This window comes from Meriones unguiculatus, chromosome 4, assembly GCF_030254825.1.
Source record: "Meriones unguiculatus strain TT.TT164.6M chromosome 4, Bangor_MerUng_6.1, whole genome shotgun sequence".
Lineage (NCBI taxonomy): Eukaryota > Metazoa > Chordata > Mammalia > Rodentia > Muridae > Meriones > Meriones unguiculatus.
In genome coordinates, this window is record NC_083352.1 from 133,463,822 (window position 1) to 133,484,903 (window position 21,082).

The 21,082-nt window shown below is 42.7% G+C and overlaps 3 protein-coding genes across 4 annotated transcripts in view; all 3 read right to left on the minus strand.

Annotated features, from left to right (window-relative positions):
- Positions 1–10,716, minus strand: part of Dtd1 (D-aminoacyl-tRNA deacylase 1) — a 169,569-nt gene extending 158,853 nt beyond the window's left edge. The window contains exons 1-2 of the mRNA XM_021636818.2: positions 10,562–10,716; positions 6,685–6,775 (exon numbers count right to left, since the gene is read on the minus strand). Coding sequence (XP_021492493.1) covers positions 6,685–6,775; positions 10,562–10,604 — 134 coding nt within the window. The 5' untranslated portion in view covers positions 10,605–10,716. The remainder of the gene's footprint in view (positions 1–6,684; positions 6,776–10,561) is intronic.
- A 5,143-nt stretch (positions 10,717–15,859) lies between these two features.
- Positions 15,860–17,239, minus strand: Smim26 (small integral membrane protein 26). Its single transcript, XM_060383146.1, has 2 exons — positions 17,028–17,239; positions 15,860–16,225 (listed from the first exon to the last, which is right to left on the minus strand). The coding sequence occupies exons 1-2, from the start codon at positions 17,140–17,142 to the stop codon at positions 16,020–16,022; spliced, it is 321 nt and encodes a 106-aa protein (XP_060239129.1). The 5' UTR covers positions 17,143–17,239; the 3' UTR covers positions 15,860–16,019.
- A 1,742-nt stretch (positions 17,240–18,981) lies between these two features.
- Sec23b (SEC23 homolog B, COPII coat complex component) overlaps positions 18,982–21,082 on the minus strand; it is a 37,468-nt gene continuing 35,367 nt past the window's right edge. For both annotated transcript variants that reach the window (XM_021636812.2, XM_021636811.2), the window contains exon 20: positions 18,982–20,864. In XM_021636812.2, coding sequence (XP_021492487.1) covers positions 20,775–20,864 — 90 coding nt within the window. In that variant the 3' untranslated portion in view covers positions 18,982–20,774. The remainder of the gene's footprint in view (positions 20,865–21,082) is intronic.

The following is a 21,082-nucleotide window of genomic DNA, read 5'->3' on the forward strand; positions in this document are numbered from 1 at the left end:
GTTAATTGTTGGTTAATCAACTCATAGTCATATCAGACACTAATCTATAATTTATCACAGGAGTATACATCCTAAGTTTAACAGATAGATATGATTTTGTAGACAGGTCAATTACACAAAGATAGGTAAGTCTTCAAAAACTTCAGAGACCTACAGAAGATAGCATTTAAAAAATGTCTTTATTATTTTAAAGATTCTTTGACAATGAGATGGGTCATCTCCTGGCAGCACCCCACCTACCTCAAAAAAGATGATGAGCATCAAAGAACTTCCATATGGACAAGGCTTCAAATGTGGCAAACAAGCCACCCAGCAAAAAAAAAAAATGCCCTCGTATCACAACAGACAGAATTCTGCCAAAAATGGGCAAGCTTAAATGCAGGACAATTCAACTGTCAAACTCTGCCAAGACAGGGTAAGCAAGTCCTAAATAGTTCCTGCTTCACATATATGTCTGTCAAAGATACTGAGCCAGAAGGGATGATGCTCCAATGTTCTAGAGGGTTATGGATGAGTTTCAGGTAGCACACTGTCTCTGTCCATTTTTTATTTTTTGGAAGTTGCTAACATGCACTTCCTATTTACTCTAGTAAATACTTTTATTCCTCAAGTTTCTGGTGGGATTAAAGACCAAATAGTTACAGTTCCACAATTAAGCTTAAGTTGTTTAGAACTTAAGAAAATGTTTTCATATAGGTAATATCAATAAGGATAAAAGTTAATTTAGGTATAGAACTCTAAACTTGTCAAGATAGAATAATCAAACACTTTCTCCTAAGTTGCCAAATGTGCATGGTCTGGACATTGCACATGTAAATCTTACCTAATAGTTTTCATAACTTTTATAATTATTATTGTATCAAAAGAAAAGGAGCCTTTTATTGGACTTAAAGGGGGAAATGTTGGTATAATGTTCTTGTGGAATATATACCCTTGTTCATTCAAATGCTGACTTCTCTACCCCACTATCTGGTTTCAATCTAGACATTGCATTACCTGTCTCAAGTTTGTGTAAACATGTCACCATTTGTTCTCTGTATTTTCAATTAAACAACCAGCCAATGCTGTACAATGGAGAGGATGGGGTGAGACATCCTGGTCTGGAGGAGAGAAGGAAGCGAGTGGGAGTAAAGAGAACAGAGATTGGCAGGAGAGGACTTGGAACGACGAGGAGAGATAAACCAGACCTAAGATATGACTAAAAACAAGTAATGTGGGAAAATATGAATGGGAGGAAACTATGCGGGCTTGGAGGTTTAGGATGGAGGAATTATTGCCCAGCATTGAGCTCTAGGTAAATTAATTAAATCCTAGTCTCTGTGTGGTAATTTGAGTATACATCGGGTTTAGGAATAACCTCTGCTTAACCTTGAAAGATAAATCTATAGTAAATATTAATATTCAACAACAAATAAACAAACATACAAACAAACAAATATGTTGGAATAGTCTTATCCAAGTCTGGTAGTTTGAATAAGAATGGCCCCCATAGGCTCATATATTTCAATGCTTAGTCCCCAGGGCATGGAACTATTTGAAAGAACTAATTCATCAAAGAACTAAAGCATTAGCAAGTGTGGCCTTGTTGGAGTATATGTGGCCTTGATGGAGGATATGTGTCTCTAGTGATGGGCTTTAGGGTTTCAAAATCCAGGCAGTGTCTCTCTCTCTGTGTATGTGTGTGTGTGTTTCTCTCTGTGTCTCTCTCTTTCTGTGTATGTGTGTGTGTGTTTCTCTCTGTCTCTATGTCTGTGTATGTCTCTCTCTGTATCAGTCTTTCTTTGCCTTCTGCCTACAGATAAGGATGTAGATCTCAGCTACTGCTCCACTGCCATCCGTGAAGCCATGTTACTCACCATGGTGATAACAGACTAAACCTTTGAAACTATAAGCAAGCCCCCCATTAAATGCTTTCTTTTATAAGAGTTGCCTTGGTCACGGCATCTCTTCCCAGCAATTGCACAGTGACTAAGATGCCAAGGCTATGGAACAAAACACTTTAGAAAGAAACTCATTAAGGTGGTAGAAAATGAAAAGATCCTGTAGTTTCATGGAATAGTAGAATATTGTAAAATAACCGTCCTACCAAAAACAATCTACAGAGGCAATGCAATCGCAATCAAAACTGCAGTGACATTTTTTACTGAAATAGAAAAAATATTAAAATTGATGTGGAAGCAAAAAAAGAAAATTCCCACATAGCTAAAGCAATCCTGGGCAAAAAGGATATTTCTAGAGGTCTATACTCCACAGCCACTTTCAGAGACTCCAAGTTAATATACAAATTTACAAATTTGAAGCTAATATTCACATATTAGAGACAATAATCAACATTTATATTTTTGGGCCTGGGTTATCTCACTTAGAATAATATTTTCCAGTTCCATCTACTTTCTGCAATTTTTCTTAATAGCTAAATAAAACTGCATCATGTCTATAGAGGTTAGGAAGCCAGAAAGGGCCCATGAGGGGTGGTAGGGAAAAGGTCTTAATGGGGTAAGGAATAGAACACATTTGATATTTAAAAAAAAAAAAAAGGGATGAAAATACTGGGGGTTAAAGGTTAAGTGAAATTAGCAGGGGAAGTTGATTAACAAAAATTAAGGATACATGAAAAAGCCTTATGGAAGCCCATTACTTTATAATCTAAGTAAAAATATAACTAAGGGGCTGGAAAGATGGCTCAGCAGTTAAGAGTATTTGTTGTTCTTCCAGAAAATCTGAGTTCAGTTCCAAGCACTCACATCAGGAAGTTCATAACTGTAACATTTCAAACTCTAGATGCCTTGATCCCAACACAAATATAAATAACCAAGCCAATATGACTCCTCCAGAAGCCAGCAACCTATACAATATAGGCTCTGAGGAAAACAATTTAGCTGAGGCATAAGACACAAACCTCAATATAACAACTATGAATTTATGTTCAATGGCCCTAATAAAATAAATAATAAATGCCTTGATGACTATTTTAAAGATTAAAAAAAACAGTTAGATTAAATAATGAAAACAATTCAAGACATAAAAGTAGACTTTAACAAAGAAATAAAATCACTAAAGAAAATGCAAACTGAAATAAACCTGAAAGAAAAACTCAGTATGTCAAACAAAAACCTCAGAGGTAAGCCTCACCAGCAAATTAAAAGACATGGAAAAGAAAACTTCAGGTCTTGGAGACAAGGTAGGAGAAACGGATAGTTAAGTCAAAGAAAATGTCAAATCTTAAAATAATCTAGGCACAACATATCCAGGAAACCTGAGGCACTATGAAAAGACCAAACCTATGAATGTTATTCCTATAGAGAGAGAAAAGAAAAGAAACACCCGTCAAAACCACAGAAAATGGTTTTTTTTAATCACAGAAGGAATTTTCTCCATCTAATGAAAGACGTATCTATCAAGGTACAAGAAGCATACAGAAACCCAAACTGACAAGAACAAAAAAAAAAACACCTCCCCATGATACATAATAATCAAGATAGTGAACGTACAGAACAAAGAATGGATAGTAAAAGCTGCAAGGGAGAAAAAAATACATATCAAGCTAGGCCTATCAGAAAATAAACTTGACTTTTCAATGGAAACTCTAAAAGCCAGAAGGGCCAGGACAGATTTCTACAAGCTCTAAGAGAAAACAGATGCCAGCCTATACCCAGCTATATACCCAGCTTCTATACCAATCACCATCAAAGGAGAAAGAAAATATTTCAAAATAAAAACAAATTAACCCATTTCTGTCCATCAATTCAGTTCTACATAAGGCATGCACATGCGTGCATGCACACACACACACACACAAACCTTCAGTTTGAAGAGAACTATAACTCTAACCAAGGGAACACAAACAATAACAATCCTGGAACAGTAAATCAAAGTAGGGGGGACTCTACTCCACAATAACAAAATAACCAGAACTGATAAACAGTGTCCATTAATAACTTTCAGCATCAGGGCTGAAATCTTAAAAAAAAAAAAAAAAATTAACATCAATGGTCTCAATTCTCCAATAAAGAGACATAGACTAACAGACTGGATTAGAAAAGAGGATTCATCTTTCTGATGCATACAAAAAACAATGCCTCAGCATCAAGAACAGACATAACCTATGGGCAAAAGGATAGAAAAAGGTATTTCAGGAAAATAGAACCAAGAAGCAAGCAGGTGCAGATACTTCAATACTTTGCTAAATAGACTTCAAACCAAAACTAATAAGAAGAGATATAGAAGGACACTATATACTCACTAAAGAAAAACTCCACCAAGAAAATATTATAATTGTGAACATGCACTAAATACAACAGCACCCAAGCTCATAAAAGAAGCACTACGACAGCTAAACCTTCAGTGATAGAGGGTGACTTCAGTACTCCACTCTTGAAAAAGACAGGTCACCCGGACAAAAAGTAAGCAAAAATGCTGAAGTTAAATAATGTCATAAAATCAAATGGCAGACATCTCCAAAATATTCCACCCATGATTTCTCAGCAGTTCATTGAACCATCTCCAAAGCTGACAATTAAGATACAAAGCACATCTCAAAAAATACAAGGAAATTGAAATGACAGCCTGCATCCTATCTAACCACCAAGGACTAAGCTGGATATCAATAAAAACAGAAGCAGCTGGAAGTACACAAACACATGAAAATTGAACAGTGCACTACTCAATGAAAATTGGGTTGACAGAAATCAAGAAGAAAAGTTAAAACTTTCTGGAACTGAATTAAAATGAAAATAAAACATATCCAAATCTATAAGACATAATAAAGGTGGTTCTAAAAAGCAAGTTCACATCATGAAGTACCTTCATAAAAAATCTTGAGAGATCTCATATTAATAACTTAAAGATGCACTTGAAACAAGAACAAGAAGAAATAATGCCCAAAAAGAGTAGACAGGAAGAAATAATCAAACACAGAGCCAAAATCAATGAAATGGAAACACATACACATAAAGAATCAATGAAACAAAGAGCTGGATATTCAAGAAAGTTTACAAGATTAACAAATACTTAACCAAATTAACCAAAAGATGAAGGGAGAAGATTCAAAAAGGGAGACGTTACAACAAACACCAAAGAAATTCAGAAATTCATAAAGACATACTTAAAAATAAGCATTCCACCAAACTAGAAAACCTAAAAGAAATGGATAAGTTTTTTGTTATATACCACCTACCAAAGTTAAACCAAGATCAGATAAGAAATTTAAAGAGACTCATAACCCCCTAGTGAAACAGAAGCAGAAAAAAAAAAAAAAATTCTCTCAACTAATGAAGCCAGACTCTATGAGTGTGTGTGTGTGTGTGTGTGTGTACTTGCCTAAGGGGGTTTTCCTCATACTTAACAGTTGACAAATGACAGCTACTCTCAAGGAAGTGGACCAGATAATGGTCATTAAGTCCAGTTTAAGAGCCACAAAAGAACCACCTTACGAAAGCTGAAATTCTGAGAGTTACCCTTTGATGCTGAAGGCAAAGACAAGGCCATGCAGTGACCAATTACACGGATGTCTTTGGTAAAGGGTGCTGGTCATTATCCCTGCTTCAAGGGCAAGGTTTATTTTATGTTGAGTTACATCCCTAGCCACAAGCAGTAAAGCATAACCATTGTCAGTCAATTTGATCATCACTGTAACCAAATGCCTAAAAGAACAAACCCACAGGGAAGAAGGTTTCTGATGCTCAGAGTTTCAGGCTCTACTATGGCAGGGAGAGCATGGCAGAGCACGGCAGCTCCTAACATGGTTAGCTTCTTCTCCCTTTATTCCATCTGCACCCAGCCTACGGGATGGTGCTATCTACCTTCACGACAAGGCCTTTCGCTTCCTTACTCGTCTCTGGAAAGACCATTACACAAGTACCCAGGGGTGTGCCTTACCAATTCCTGTGAGCACCTCAATCCAATCAAATAGATAATCAAGATTAGTCATTACAGCATTAAAGAAATCCAGACCCAGAACCAATTATTATGCACTTTCCCACACTACTCCATTTGAGCTCTTAAGGGACTCACTCCATCAATACCAACATCCCTAAAGTGGTACTAAACCGACCTTATTAGTCAGCAACACCTTAGCAAAAATTGGGTTCTGAGCCTGACTTTTAATATAATAACAGTGTGACAAGAGGACAGGGCCATCGTGAGGCTCTGCACATCTGAAGTGAATGCAGCACAGGAGGAAGCAGGTGCAGAGGAAGGCTGACTCACTAAGACAGCCTGCCTGGCAGCAGCTCTGGTACGTCCTTGCCTTGGTGAAAAGAGCAGCAGCCAGGGTGCAGAGCCAGATTCTAATTCAGGTTTTTGCTGAGTGAGCATGCCCATGGCCTGGAGCAAGGAAATGAGCCTCTCTGAGTTCCAGATCCTTACCAGAGTGGTAAACAACTGGGCCTTTGGCTTAAGCAGTTCTCAAGCCATATTGCCCCACTTTAAAGTGAAATCGGACAGAGGGTGCCCAGTGTTTCTGAGAAAGAAACATTGTCTGCAGGGGTAAGCGCACATGGCTACAAGATAAACGGGGTCCCACTCCACGGCTGACAGGGACTGAGGTTGGGCACATTACTCTTGCTCTGTCTTATCCGCATGGAACAATGGTTAAGAGTGACACGAGCTAGGTTTAAAACCACAAAGTAGCACAGAGGCTGCCAGCATGGCCAGCACAAAGCCCATGACTTAGCTCTGACTTACATGTGCTCCAGCTCCTTCTGTGAGTCTTCCACGGAAACACCCAGCAACACGCAGAGGCCCCGACCAACGGCGCTTATCTGCTCTCCTCCAACTACAAGGAACAAAAAGGGAGAAAAGACTGAGACAGAATCAGGCACCATGAAGCATTTCTTCAGCCACTCTATGACCATTCTTCACATCACACACCCTTCCTACAACTTCTTCGTTACAGTCGGTAAGCACATGAGCCAGTAACTCCCATCCACTCTGGCTTCTCATCTGGAGCAACTGGGGCTGAACGGGGAATAATCATTGAACAAGATTTTAGAACCACATCTTATCCACAACTTGGGGTACAATGCCTGGAACTTTCCATGGCCTCATGTATGCATCTGAAAACCAGAACAGCGATTTCCTCCTCCAGAGACTCCAGCTCGGCAATGTGAATTCTCAGAAAGGAGATCCCTGTAAATCAGCAAGTCTAGTAACACGTGACACACGCTGCATGGAACGGAAAGTGTTCGTGGCATAAAAACAAATATGTTTTCCTGCTTACTACAAAGGCAAATTCATTATCCTTAAACAGGATGACCTATGTGCAGCTTCACCTCAGAAACTGCTGTCACCTCCCAGTGTATTTCTAAAGCAGCATTCTAAGCCAACAATCTCTAAATCTTTTTGAATCTTTTTGAATCTTTTTGTCCATGAAAAAAAAAAAAACTTCTAAGAACACCATGCTAATATCTGTTTATAGTCAAATGTACTCCCTACCACTTCTAGCTAATATCTCAAAATGTTGGCACAGTATTTAGACTAACATTCATTATTAAGATGGTGAAATTAAACCCATATTTTAAGTAGCAACCTTGATAATTTCATCCTTTTTGCCCAATCTCATTATATTACTGTTGTGTTTTTTAATTTCATTTTGTACTGACCTAATGTTCCAATCAGGACTAGTAGAATAAACTCTGCCATTTGTGTGTGTGTTTCATCTGCTGTGCAATGATATCTGCAAATACTCCTAACAAGGGAGCAGACACTAAACCCAGCCTCCTCAACTTTGGCTTGTGATCAGATACAGAATCACGTAACCAAAGGCAAGGTTTGCAAGAAAAAGGAAAAAAAACAAAAACAAAAAACTGGCAACAGTGAGAGGTTTCTGAATATGGGAACACCAAAACTTTGTGTAAAACCAAACACATAATGGATCTTAGGTGCTTCTGTCAGTGCATGCCACTTCAGTGCAGCCTTGGTTCTGAACACACGATGTGCACACATGCCGTGCAACACCAACAAACACTGCCCAAAACAACCCCGCTCAGACCTGACAGGGTCACATGTATCAACTGTAATGTTTTTATAGTACACACCAAGTTTTATGCTCTTACAGAAACATCATGGCTTAGAGAAAAGTACGACTTTTAATGTTCCCTACTATTATTTTTCAGGACATAAGTATCAAAGCAATGAGGTAGGCAAGAACAGGGAACAGTTTAGCAAACTGGGATTCCATTTGGTTTGGGCTTTGCACACACTCCCCTCAGAGCAAGGCACCTTTTAGCAGCCTCGGGCCCCACCTGCATAGACTGTATGTATGCCTTCTTTAGCTTTTAACTGGGCTGATCTAGTTACACTATGACAGTTGATTGAATTTTATACTGATTTCTCTGCTCACGTGACACGATGTGTACACACACTTGTGCCGCATCGTGCGTGTGGAGATGAGAGGACAGCTTATAGGAGCTGGTTCTCTCCTTGGGTCCTCAGACTCGATAGCAAACATTTTTACTGGCGAAGCTATCACATAGGCCCTGTATAACTGCTTCAAGCAGTGGAAACAAGTTGCTCCCCTGGGCAACTTGATGGTGATGCCCGATTGCTACCAGACCACATCCTAGAGCACATCTGGAAACTACAGGCAATGGGCCAGCCACTCGAGACACTTGACTGCTATTCAGGTCACTCACTTGCTCTTATCCTGAACTATCTCATTAGCTTAAGCTCCGGTATGGTCAAAGGGCTCCGTAGGGAAATTCCAAGAGTTATAAACACTTGCTACAAGTACCAGCCCACCGCCTTGCCCATGCTAGGCAAGCACACCCCAAGGCCTTGGTTTTGCAGAGCAGGGTTTTACTATGTAGTTCAATCTGGCCTTCAACTCACCAGGTAGTCCATGCTGACTCACATTAGAGAACTCCTACCTCTGCCCCCGAGTGCTGGGATGACAGGAATGGGCCATCATCCACAACCAAAGACAGTTTCCAAACTCCAGATCAGGAGGATGGAGGGCTTAGGGACTAAGCTCAAAATGTAAATATGTTGGTGATGACCACATCAAGTAGACCAATTCTTCCCCAAAAAAAGCAAAACAACCTTTCATCAATGGATTTTCCCAATTTTATGTGCTCAAATATTTACTGAAATGTTATTAATGTCTCATAAACTCCAGTCCAATTCTTTTCCTTATTAATCCAGGATGATTTCTAAAACCACAGTTAACAGAACAGCTTGCAAACCACTGAATAGGACTAAGAGGTGGTTTAGTCCCGGCTTAAGTGTGTGGTCTGGGTACTTGATGCAGGAGGGGGCTTGGGTTTAGATTTATATTTTGTAGACTCAAAAACATGTATTTGGTATAAAATGGCAGGAATAAAAAGCTAACTGAATTACTTGAACTGAAACGTTCACTGACCAATCTGCTTTGTACTCCTGTGCTCAAGGGATCTCCAAAGTGACTGTGACTACATGTACTTGCCATGGCTTCTGACCTAAAAATGTAACTCTGCCAATATAAACTTAAAACAGAGCCAAACAGTGGCGGCACACACCTTTAATCCCAGCACTCAGGAGGCAGAGGCAGGTGGATCTCTGAGTTCAAGGCCAGCCTGGTCTAGAGAGTAAATTCTAGGTTGGCCAAGACTACACAGAAAAACCCTGTTTGGGGAGAGGGTGGGGGCAACTCTGGAAGGGACCTTAAAACACTAGATGGGTGATGGCTCATCAGGTGAAAGCACTTGCTGCTAGGCCTGATGCCCTGAGTTTAACCCCAAGGCCCCACATGGTAGCTACAGCTGTGAATTGTTCTCGGGCCTGGACACCGGGGCCTTGTCATACCACACAATAAATAAATAAATGTATTTATTTTTTAAATTTAAACGTTTCAAATAACTACAGTAGCTATAGTAATTATCTGGATCCTGGACGTCTCAACTAGACAGCCACATTCAACCGACGGCTGACAGTTGAACATCTTGGTCCCTATTAATCAGCGGGAAAGAGAAACGTGTGGTCTTGAATTCTGTGGTTCCGAAAGGTAGCTGAAGGGTTCAGAGACCCACACCCAGATGCAAGGGATGCTATGCACCTAGTTAGGATGCACACGTATTTGCACACAACTGTCAGAGCTCAAACAATGTGCAATTCCTCATCTGTGCATTTTATCATGAGCCAGTTCCATGATAAAAGAAAAAAAAGATATGAAGGGGTAGGCTGTGTGTGTGTTAAAATGCAACATTTCAGACAGAGTGCTTGGAAACGGGTGAGTCCGCTCTGGAAGTGCTGTGTGTTGTTTGTGCAACAGTGCCTTCAAGAACGGGCCCTGGGGATGCGTGCGGGTTCTGCCACCTTGTCTGTGGACACACACACACAGACACACACACACACAAAGATTATAATGATGATGATTATAATGATGATGACGACAATGATGAGGGTTTATGCAGCAATGGAAGCACGGAGCCTGAGCGCGTGAGCGGCCGGGCTTGTGCCGGGTCTTCTCGGCTCCGGCGCTGCCGCGGGGCTGCCGGGAAACTCGGGGCTGCGGGGAACCCTCACACGGAACAGCGGGTCGCGGGGTCAGAGGCTGCTCCTCCCGGGCCCGGCCCGCCCGACTGACCTGTGACGCTAGCCTTGGTGACGCGCTGCACCACGGCCTTCATGGCGGCGGCTGTGGCGACCGGGACACGCCGCGTGGTCAGACCTCACGGCTCTGCCGCTGGCTCCTCGGCCGGCGCCCTCTGCCGGCAACACCCGGAAGAGCTCCGGGAGGACCCGTCCCACCGAGCTTACGGCCCGCCCACGCCGGCCACACCCACCCGCCAGGTGGCCCCGCCCAGGTCAGTCACTCTCACCTGCCACCTATCCGTGACCTCGCCCTTCCGCGACAAGCCCCGCCCTACCCACAGCTGAGCTCCACCTTAAACTTTTGTCCAAAACTACCAGCTCAGGCTCCACTATAACCAGACACACGTTAATTTCTGCTCCAGTTTCTTTCTCTCTAAACTCTGTCCTGAGTCATTTTCCTGCTTTTCTCTCACTTTTCCAATCCTCCATCACAGATTTCCCAAAATCTTCACTTGTTCTCCAGCCCCAACAGCAAGCTTGTTGATAAATACAAAAGGACCTGCGGCTAAAATAGCCATTTAACCATATAACTATTAATTTACCTTAGATACGTCACGATAGTAAATAGGTATATGAGTCTAGAATCCTAATTTCTTCCTAACACAAATCTAAGAGCTAACACTATCATAGGGTTGCTAGGAAATTCGAATGAACTAGGCTTTGGGGATCCTTAGAAAGCTGCAAAGAGCTGGACAGCTATTTACTCTAGCAAGTTTTCATAACCAAAAAATATCTTCGTAGCCCAGTGGTAGTGTGTATTTTATAATAAAAACAACAAAGAGAAGAGAGAAAGGGAGGGTGGAGAGAGATCACTCAGCTACTTGGGATGAAACAGGAAAGGGTTTAAAGTCCATGGATTCAAGAACACCAGTTCAGGCAATATGATGAGACTCTTCCTTAAAAAAAAAAAAAAAAAGTGGGTATATCAGAAAAAGTTCACCCGTTTCAGAATGGCTTCTATTTGAAATCCCCTACCAGGATTGCAGATTGAGAAAAACATTTGATAGAAAGCAAGGAGCTGTCATATGGCCAGAAGTCTCCAAAGAACAGTGAGCCAACCACTCTGGAGGCTGCTGTAGGACACCCAGAAGTTCCAGGCCAGCATGGCATACAGTGCGAGACATTGTCTCAAAAACAACAAAGGCCTGTATTCTTGTCTGCTATCCACCAGAGAAGATTGCTCAGACAGGGGTTTAAGCCAACAGAAAATCTTTATTAGCCGCCTAGCGATTACAATGGTGTTTGGGATCCCAGTATAGCCCAGATCCTTTTTCAGAGGAGCTTTTATGCACAGTGTATATATATATATATATATATACATATATATATACACATATGTATGTATGTAGTGTATATATATGTGTGTGTGTGTGTGTGTGTGTGTGTATACATACACTATATATATACACTATATATAGACAACTGGGTTGACACGCTTCATTTGACAAGGACAGTCAGCCAAAAGCAAACTACAGAAGCCAGGAAGCCATACGTGGAGGAACTTTCCCAGAACTATGGAGTTTGATGAACTGTGTCTTTGTTTTTATTTTGGCAGGTGGTGCTGTCTACAGGATGAGTTTTATGGCCTGAATGGTACTACCACCAAGGAGTCAGTTGTGCTAAGTTCTGGGAGCCTGTTACAGTAGGCTTAAATATTAAACACTGAATGAAAATTGCCTGTATTAAATTGTCAAAGGCAATGAGATACATGGGCCTCACATGCTTCCTAATACTGTCCTGAAGGACTCGATGGTAATTCTGCAACAGCAACAACATTTAACCTGGCTCTAGAAGTGCAACTCAGTTGATGCAATACTTGTCTGTCCTATATGAAGCCCTAGGCTTAATTCTCAGTGTGAGAAAAAGGAGGGATGGTGGCACCGACTTGGAATCCCAGCGCTCAAGAGGTAGGAAGGCAGGAGGAGCTGTTCAAGGCTGGAACTAGAAAGCAAGCGTAATGCAGGCTGCACCATATGAGACTCCATGCCTAAATCTAATTTTAAAAAAAATCTAAATTAGGAATATTCTATCAAATAGTCAGTTCTTCACACCCAGGAAAAGAAAGTCGGGCTCAGTGGATAAAGGTACGTGCTGCCAAGTTGGTGGCCTGAGTTTGGTCCCCAAGCCCCAGCATGGTAGAAGACAGTGCTCACTCGGTGTTCTTTGAGCTCCACTGGCACCCTGCGTCACCTGCAAATGCACATACACACATGCATGCAAAATAAATAAAACACAAGAGAAGAGTATTATGCCTGAACTTGGGTACATCCTGGCCAGAAAAACAAAGGGAGATGAAGGGAGAAAGTTATTATTAGAAGGATAACAATAACTCCCTCTGAGTTGACACGAACACACTGAATTCAGGAAAACACTGGAGGGGTTTGGTGGGTTTTTGTTATTGCTGTTGTTTTGGGGTATGTTTTTGGCTTTGGTTTTGGTGGTTTGTTTTTTTTTTTTATGTTTGGTTGGTTGCTTAGTTTTGGTTTTTCGAGACAGGGTTTCTCTATGTAACAGAGTCCTGGCTGTCCTGGACTCACTCTGTAGATCGGGCTGACCTCAAACTCACAGAGATCCGCCTGCCTCTGCCTCCTGATTAAGGGCATGCGCAACCACACCCGGTAGGAAAACACTGCTTATAATTGTGCTTTCATTACAAATGATTCATATCTGAAGAGAAGAGGACCTTTCGCTGGTATTTGTAGCTGACCTACAAATACCATCAGTTTGGTTCTTTCCAATTAAAGAAAGAAATCTAGGTGGAATCCAGCGATGGCCTTGGCCCAGTCTTGGTGGTCTGGGGGCCATTAGCAACTTCTCGGAGCCCTTCTCTTTGGTCACACTCGAGGGGATTCTGTCACTGGAAGAGTACTCTGGCTTTGTGCTTGGGAGGATATCAGTGTACCTCATACCTGCACCTGCTGGATTTGCTGGGCGTTACCTGCTAGCAGCAGGGGCCAGCTCTGCAGGTCAACTTTCCAGAACGGCTGCTGGAGAGGCGGCCTCCTGATGTTTGTGTTCTTTGCAGTGTCTCATCCGACCCAGTTTTCTGGAGGTCTCCGGCGAGGACAGGCCACAGGCTGAACCACTGTTGAGTGGCCGGCAACTGCTGGTGTGAGTAAACTGAGAATCCTGACGTTCCCTCCATTCTCACTGCTCCCCACGGACTCGGGATGTCGGGGGCCGACCCCCTCATAATGCAGGGAAGGGTTCGTTTCCTATCTCCCACCCTTGGTCCTTTCTGTGTTTTTTGGGGGTGACCCATTCACAGCACTTCCAGACTTGTGACACATTTAAATTCAAGTCTGGTCCTTTCTTGGAGAAGATCAAAGGCTGATTAAATTCCTTGCTGGAAAAAGAAAGAAATCTAACTCGCTGTCAGTAGTAGACATTTGTAGAGTCTACCAAAAAAGATCCTCTGTGTCTGGAGTTACAGATTGTTGAGAGCCCCATGCGAGTTCCGGGAACTGAACCCAGGTCCTCTGGTAGGATAGCCAGTGCTCTTAACCACTGCCGCTGAGCCATCGCTCCATCCCTTTATGCTCTGTTCTCAGACCACTGTACTGCTCCCTGAGAGTAGAAGCCCAGCAGTTTGCCCTGCGCATGATGTTTTAACATCTCTATCCTGACAGATGCCACAGTCCCTCCACTCTTTATTTTTCTGGAAATCCCTAAAAATGGGAGATGTTTTTGTAAGAAACCTGCGTTGTCCCCATCCCTCCTTTACTTTTTTTTTTTTAATAATTTATTTTATTTTATGTGCATCAGTGTGAAGGTGTCAGATCCTTTGGAACTGAAGTTACAGTTGTGAGCTGCCTTGTGGGTGCTGGGAATTGAACCCTGGGTCCTTTGGAAGAGCAGCCAGTGCTCTTAACCACTGAGCCATCTCTCCAGCCCCCTCCTTAATTTTATCTGTTTGTTTCCCAAGTGCTGAGGACTTAGACAAAAACAAAAAACAAAGAAAAAAGAAAACACTACACAAGGTTGGAGAGATGCCTCAGTGGTTAAGAGATTTGTTCCCAGCAGCCACATCTGTCCACATCTGCAGTTCCAGAGGATTTGACATCCTCTTCTGACCTCCTTGGACACCAGTCAAGCATGGGGTGCACATATACACTTGTTCAGGCAAAAATCCCAAAGAACAGGTCAAGTCTATCTAGTTTGGAAGTTATATTCTAAGGTCCAGAGAGAGCTGAGTGGTGGTCTAATTGTGATCGGCTCCAATAGGTCCACGGGGAATGGCACTATTGGGAGGTGTGACCCTGTTGGAGGAAGCGTGTCACTGCGGAGGCAGGGCTTTGAAGCTGCTTTTATATATTCAAGCTATACCCAGTGTGTCACAGCCCCTCCTGCTTCCTGTGGATCAAGATGTAGAACTCTCAGCTTCTTCTAGCACCATGTCTGCCTGGGCGCTGCCATCTTCCCAGCATGGTGGTAATGGACTAAGCCTCTGAAACTGAACTTCCCAATCAAGTGTTCTGCTTTCTAAGAGTTGGCTTGGTCATGTTTTTTCACAGCAGCAAAACCCTAAGACATTCAGTAAGTCACCGTGGTTCGTGCTAGACAACATGAGTTTGGATCCCATGTAAAACATTTTATGCAGAGGCACGTTTAATCCTGGCACTCCTACTGTATAGACAAGAGACTCTTCAGAAAACTTGCAGTGCAGGCAGCCTGGGGTACACAGCACAGCAGCAAAGAGGTGGAAGGTTAGCACCAGGACCAGCATTTAAAGTTGCCCTCTGACCTCACTCCACACCCACGCGGTGTCGTGTGCCTGCCCTCGGGTGGCACACAAGTTCTTTAAGATTTGTTTTTATTAATTTTCATCATGTGCGGATGTGTCCATCTGCAAGTGGGAATGTGTACTTGAGTGTAGGGATAAGCTAAGGCCAAAGGCATCAGACCCCCTGGGACTGATTACAGACAACTGCAAGGTGCCTGAGTGGGCGCTGGGAACTGAACTCTGGTCCTCTGAAGACCTGGCACTACACAGCTGGATAGACTCTTATCTGCTGTGCCATCTCTCCAGCCCCATAAGTAGATTATTAAAAACTGAGATTTTTAGGGCCAGTGAGATGGTTTAGCAGGTACCTGATGAACTGAGTTTGACCCTGGAAACCACACAGTGGCAGGACCTTTGACCTCCATGCACACATACAGCATATGCATACACATGCAAGTGCACACACACACACACACACACACACACGTGCTTGCATGCACCATTTTAAAATTTAATGGTTTGATATCAACCTTTCAGCCATGTGAACACAGGATGCTGCATCTGAAATTATGTGCCCAGCTCCTCCAAGAAAACATTTATTGCATATTATTAATAATTATATTTTACAAAATTAAATTAAATACATTCTTTTTATAACCATTAAGTGGCAATCAAGGCATCCTTTAAAACCTGGGCAAAGTCCTTGTTTTCAGAATCCAGCGGCTGCTCAGGATTCTGCGCCAGGCCCGCCGGTCCATGAATTCAGATAGTCCAGGATCCTTTGAGTAACTGGAACGTTTTCTGAACGCTTTACAACTGTTTCCACATAAAGCCCTGAAACAGGCTTAGCAATTTCCGTTATGAAATGGGGGTCTTGACTTGTAGAAACAGGCGTTTCATTCCTTGAGCCATCTTCTTGCCCTACTCCATGGCCTTAAAGAAAAGAAAACCTGAATTATTAACTTAGACATCAGTCATTAAAGTCTTGGACATAAACCAAGGTATGATTATGCCATTAGACATCTATCATTATCTTTCAAAAAGAAAGAGCTGAGACAAAAACAGCAAACATGAGAACTGTGAACTTTCAAACCACAACCTTCATGACAAAGAACTGCCAGCAGTTTTTACATAATGCTTTATTGAGATATGCCTAACTCCTTTTACAGGGCACAATTCAATGATTTTTAGTCTATTAGGCTCGAGCAACCTGCACCAAAATCGACTTATGAGTTTTTTCGGCCACTAAAAGGCACCATGCATCCTCTCTGTCACTCCAATCCCTAGCAATTACAGCAAGTGACTTTCGGGTTCCTTCGGTTTCCAGCATGTATGAGGAGGTTCAGAAAGTTCCACCCAACAACTGGGATGATTTTTAAAACGCCTTGGTTGCTGTTAAGGCCCTGAAACTGCTTGCTCGCCTTATGCTTCACCGTCAGAAGGAAATGAGCAGCATTCGGGCCACTGTCCCATTCTCTGCAGTCCACCTGGCACTACCCAGGTGAATTCACATGCTCCAGATGAACAAGGTGGCTGACTTGGTCAATCAATCAATAACATCCAGATGACAAGACTTATTAGCGCCTAGAGTCTTGCTCTTTGCAGATTCCATCACCGCAAATTATCTAAGTACCCGCTTGCAGCGGCTTTGCATTATACCACGAGTTCAAGCACAGAAGGTCGCTTCCGTGAGCAGGGCGGTGGGCGAGAAGCCGATCTTGCCCGAGAACCCTACCTGATACCTTCTGTTTCCGTGTAAATAAATACACCGAGCCTACCACCGACCAGGCGCCGACTGCGTAAACCACAGACATCCGCCGGTACCAGACCGAGGCCTGGTCAGCACGCATGGCTCCAAAGCGTACCCACAGGAGCTCATGTAGAGCCTTTCAATCAGAGCGTCACAGCGGCCACCAATAGATAATCAACCCTAGGCCACTTCCTGCTCCGGCCGCGACGCATTTTGGGACTCGTAGTCCACAGTAAATCCAGGCTAGGACTGAGGTTTTACTCTAGAGGACCGTGGTCACGGCGCGCAGCTGCCAGCTGGCGACTACACAGTACATCACGTGATGGGGAGCAGATGGCGACTTGAAACTTTCTCACTTACCACTAAGTCGTAATGCCTGCCCTCCATATGTCAGTATTTGAAATGGCTTACTCCCTTTCCTTTAATAGCTTTCAGATTTTTGAGTACACTGTATTTGCAACTCGCTTCTTTCCTATTATACTTACCTGCAACTCTAGGTCCAATTCTTTGCGACTCCCTTGGTCCTTTCCCAATTACACCCTGTCGCCCACCACTCAGGTTTATCATCCTATTAGCTTTTATCCTCCCTCATACAAAGGTGCACACATCCTTAAAAATAGACAGACAGATGATAGATAAGGGGGCTGGAGAGGTGGCTCAGCAGTTAAGAGCACTCACTGCTCTCCCGAAGGTCCTGAGTTCAATTCCCAGAACCACATGGCAGCTCACACCTGTCTGATGCTGTTTTCTGGTGTGCAGATGTATGTGCAGACAAAGTACCCATATACATAAAATAAATAATTAATAAAAAAAATTAAGTCTTTAATTCCATCAACTGCTTTTCTTATTCATCTACTTCTCAGAATAATTTATTTGCATGCTGGTAGTGTGAGCAATCTGAGAGCAAGCCTGGGGTGTTTACCCAAAGCGGGCTGAGTAACCTTCTCTGAGTAAGCCTTCCTCAAACGTCACTTCTAAAGCAGTTGTCACCACTGACCCTCTGTGCTTCTCTGGCGGCTTCAAATCCTATTCCCTATTATCCTTCAGGGTTCTTTTTACGTTTGTGTTTAGCCTATAGAAATATATACCTATAACATATAACTCAAAAGGGGCTAAAATAAACCTAGAAGCAAGCACGCACAACAGACAAACAACAAAACAAAACAAAAACAACTTGCTACCTTGGAATGGGCAGATATCTTAGGATACCAGAAGCATGAAGCCCATAATAAAGGGGGATTAATTGGACATAAGAGTCATAGTTGAGAAAAATGGGAAGAAGGACATAAGTGTCATAGTTGAGAAAAATGGGGGGAAAAAGCCACTGAGTAAAAACATTCTGAGGTCAGAGGTTAGCATCAGGTGTCTTCCTTAATCATCTAGTGGTGTGACAGAGTGTCACTGAACCTGTGGCCGACCTGGCTGACCAGGAAGCCCAGGGTCCCTCCTGTCTCCACTCCCCAGTACTGGGATTACAGGAGCCTGGCTTTCGTGTGGTTGCTGGGGATCAGAGCTCAGGTATTGCTTGTGAAGCAAGCACTCTTATCTACTGAGCCATCTCCCCAGCCCAGTTGAGCAGTTGGAATTCTTACTGGTAAGAGCATAAAATGTTGTATTATCTTTACAAATGTGGCAGGTTTTCTTTTTCAAGATTTTCCTTTTTCTCTGTGTGAGAGTATATGCCACATGTACATGGGTGCATGTGGAGGCCAAGAAAAAGGCATCAGATCCCTGGAGCGGAGTTCCAGGTGGCTGTGAGAGGGGTGCTATGATCTGAACTCAGGTGGTCTGGAAGAACAGCAAGCAGTGCTGACCACCAAGCTATCCAACTCTCCAGCCCCTAAGGTAGAACACACAGCAATCTTACAATCTATTCCATCCTACTCATTCCTAGTTACTTCCCCAAGAGAAATGAAAAGCCATGTCGACCAGACCTGCGCACGCTGCTCATATTTTATTCACAGTAATAGAAACCACTCAAATATCTGAGTAAAAAATAGAATAAAAGTGATGTACCACTTGGCAATACATATGAATTTCGAATTGATTCGGGTAAATGAAAGGTAAACAGACATCCAACCCAAAAGCAAACTGATACAGAAGGGAAAATCTGGTCAGTAGTCTGCGGCCAACACATAGGTTTCACCTAGCAAAACTGATTAAATTGTGCACTTAACTGGGTGAAGCTATTGTATATAAAGTATATCTCAATGAAATTGTAAAAAGGAAAACAATTGTATTATTTCACACTTGCCTCTCATCTTATTCTCATCAACTAGATTCATGTTACCTATTACAGCCTTTTAGTCTCTAGTCGAGACTCTGCTGTATACAAATGCACACTGTCAGCCTGCTGAACATTTCCAGTGTGCATATCACACAAGCTCCTTAAAATGTATAGGACTGAACTACACAGAAGAAACACTCTTCTCCTGTTCCCTAATTAAGGCAATGACTGCAAAAACCATCCCCCAAGAAATATTGACCCCTTCCTCATGTTGTCGCGTTCATCACTTCTGAACAGCATACTCTGCTTTAAGACTCATTTTTCTCTCCCATCCTTCCTGCCATTTAAGTCCTAGTTTTTCACACCACCACTGACCATTTCAGCCCCTGCCTGAGGTAAGTGTGCCTTGATTTCAAACAGAGCTCAGAGTCTTCAGGAGGTACAGTGGACTCAGTGGTACCCACTCAGGGAGCACTGTACTCCTCCTCCCCACTGGGGCCTAGAAGTGGCACTGTATGGCCATGTCTTCTCTGTTAGTCACTCAGAGGTGCTCTCATCCTACCTTACTGGAGAAAATACCTGGCTGCGATGGAATCACCGTGTGCTTTCTTCTGTTAATGTGTAACAGACAGGTCCAATGAGGAGATTTTAGTTCCAACCTACTTAAAATTTTATGCACTCTTCTATAAGATGTGTCTCCATTGAAAATTACATAAAAATCTCCTCTGGGAAAGGAAATATTATATAAACTCTTAACATCCAAAATGTATCTGTTATATACTAAATGCTTCCAAAGCACAGAATGGAGACAAAGGAGAGTAAATATGAACTTCAAAGGTAGACAATTATAATCAGTCCAGGTGGCCTAACATCCAATTCCCAGGTCTCTTTCAGTCTACTTAGGACTCACGTTCTTTCCTTCCCCGAGGCTTTGCTTCCCCTGAGATGGTTCAGTAGGTAAGGGCACTTGCTGACAAAACTGATGGCCTGAGTTTTCTTCCTGAGAACCACAACCCACAAGGTGGAAGGAGAGAGCCACCTCCACTATGCTGTCCCCTAACCTTCACGAGCACGCATGTTCTCTCTCTCTATCCCTCTCAAACACACACCCACTCAAAAATAAAATCTGCATTATTTTGGCCAATGCTGTCCTCATCCAGATTTATTTTCTTTATGATCATTAAGACTTTCACTTAAACAAGCAGCCCAAACTACATAAACTCTGATTTTATAAAGACTCTAAAACATTAAGGTATAAAAAGTAAACATCTACACTTAGTAGAACATTTATGACATATAATTCCATGAGTAGGAAAACAGACAGAGAAGGAATACAAATAAATTACAGCCTGAAGATGTATTATAACCTGAAGACATACATATAAAAAACTCCTTGGGTTATTTATTAGAATCCCCCAGAAAGGTAAAAGGAATGTTGCCAGGACAATAACAGCGTGAGCACAGTCTGAGAGCACTGTCTTCCATTTCTGGGCTGTGCCGTCAGCTTAAGAGGCACTGGACACAGCCAGCTTCTTCAAGTGATCCATGAACACCTGCAGGCTGACATCGTCCGTCAGGATGGGCGCTCCAGTTTCCTGAAATGCAACCAGAGAGGCTTATTGACGAAGACCTCCACAGCCACTTAGCATTCCCGAGCTGCTCAGCGCCTTCTGCCTGGGAACACTGACCGGTGTCACCTTTGCTCCTCACCTCCTGTCCTCCAGCTAGCTAATGCCATCATCAGAAGCATGCTTTTCTTTTACTGCCTTTCCTGAGATCTGGCATTCCTGCCCACTGCCGAGAGGGCTGAACA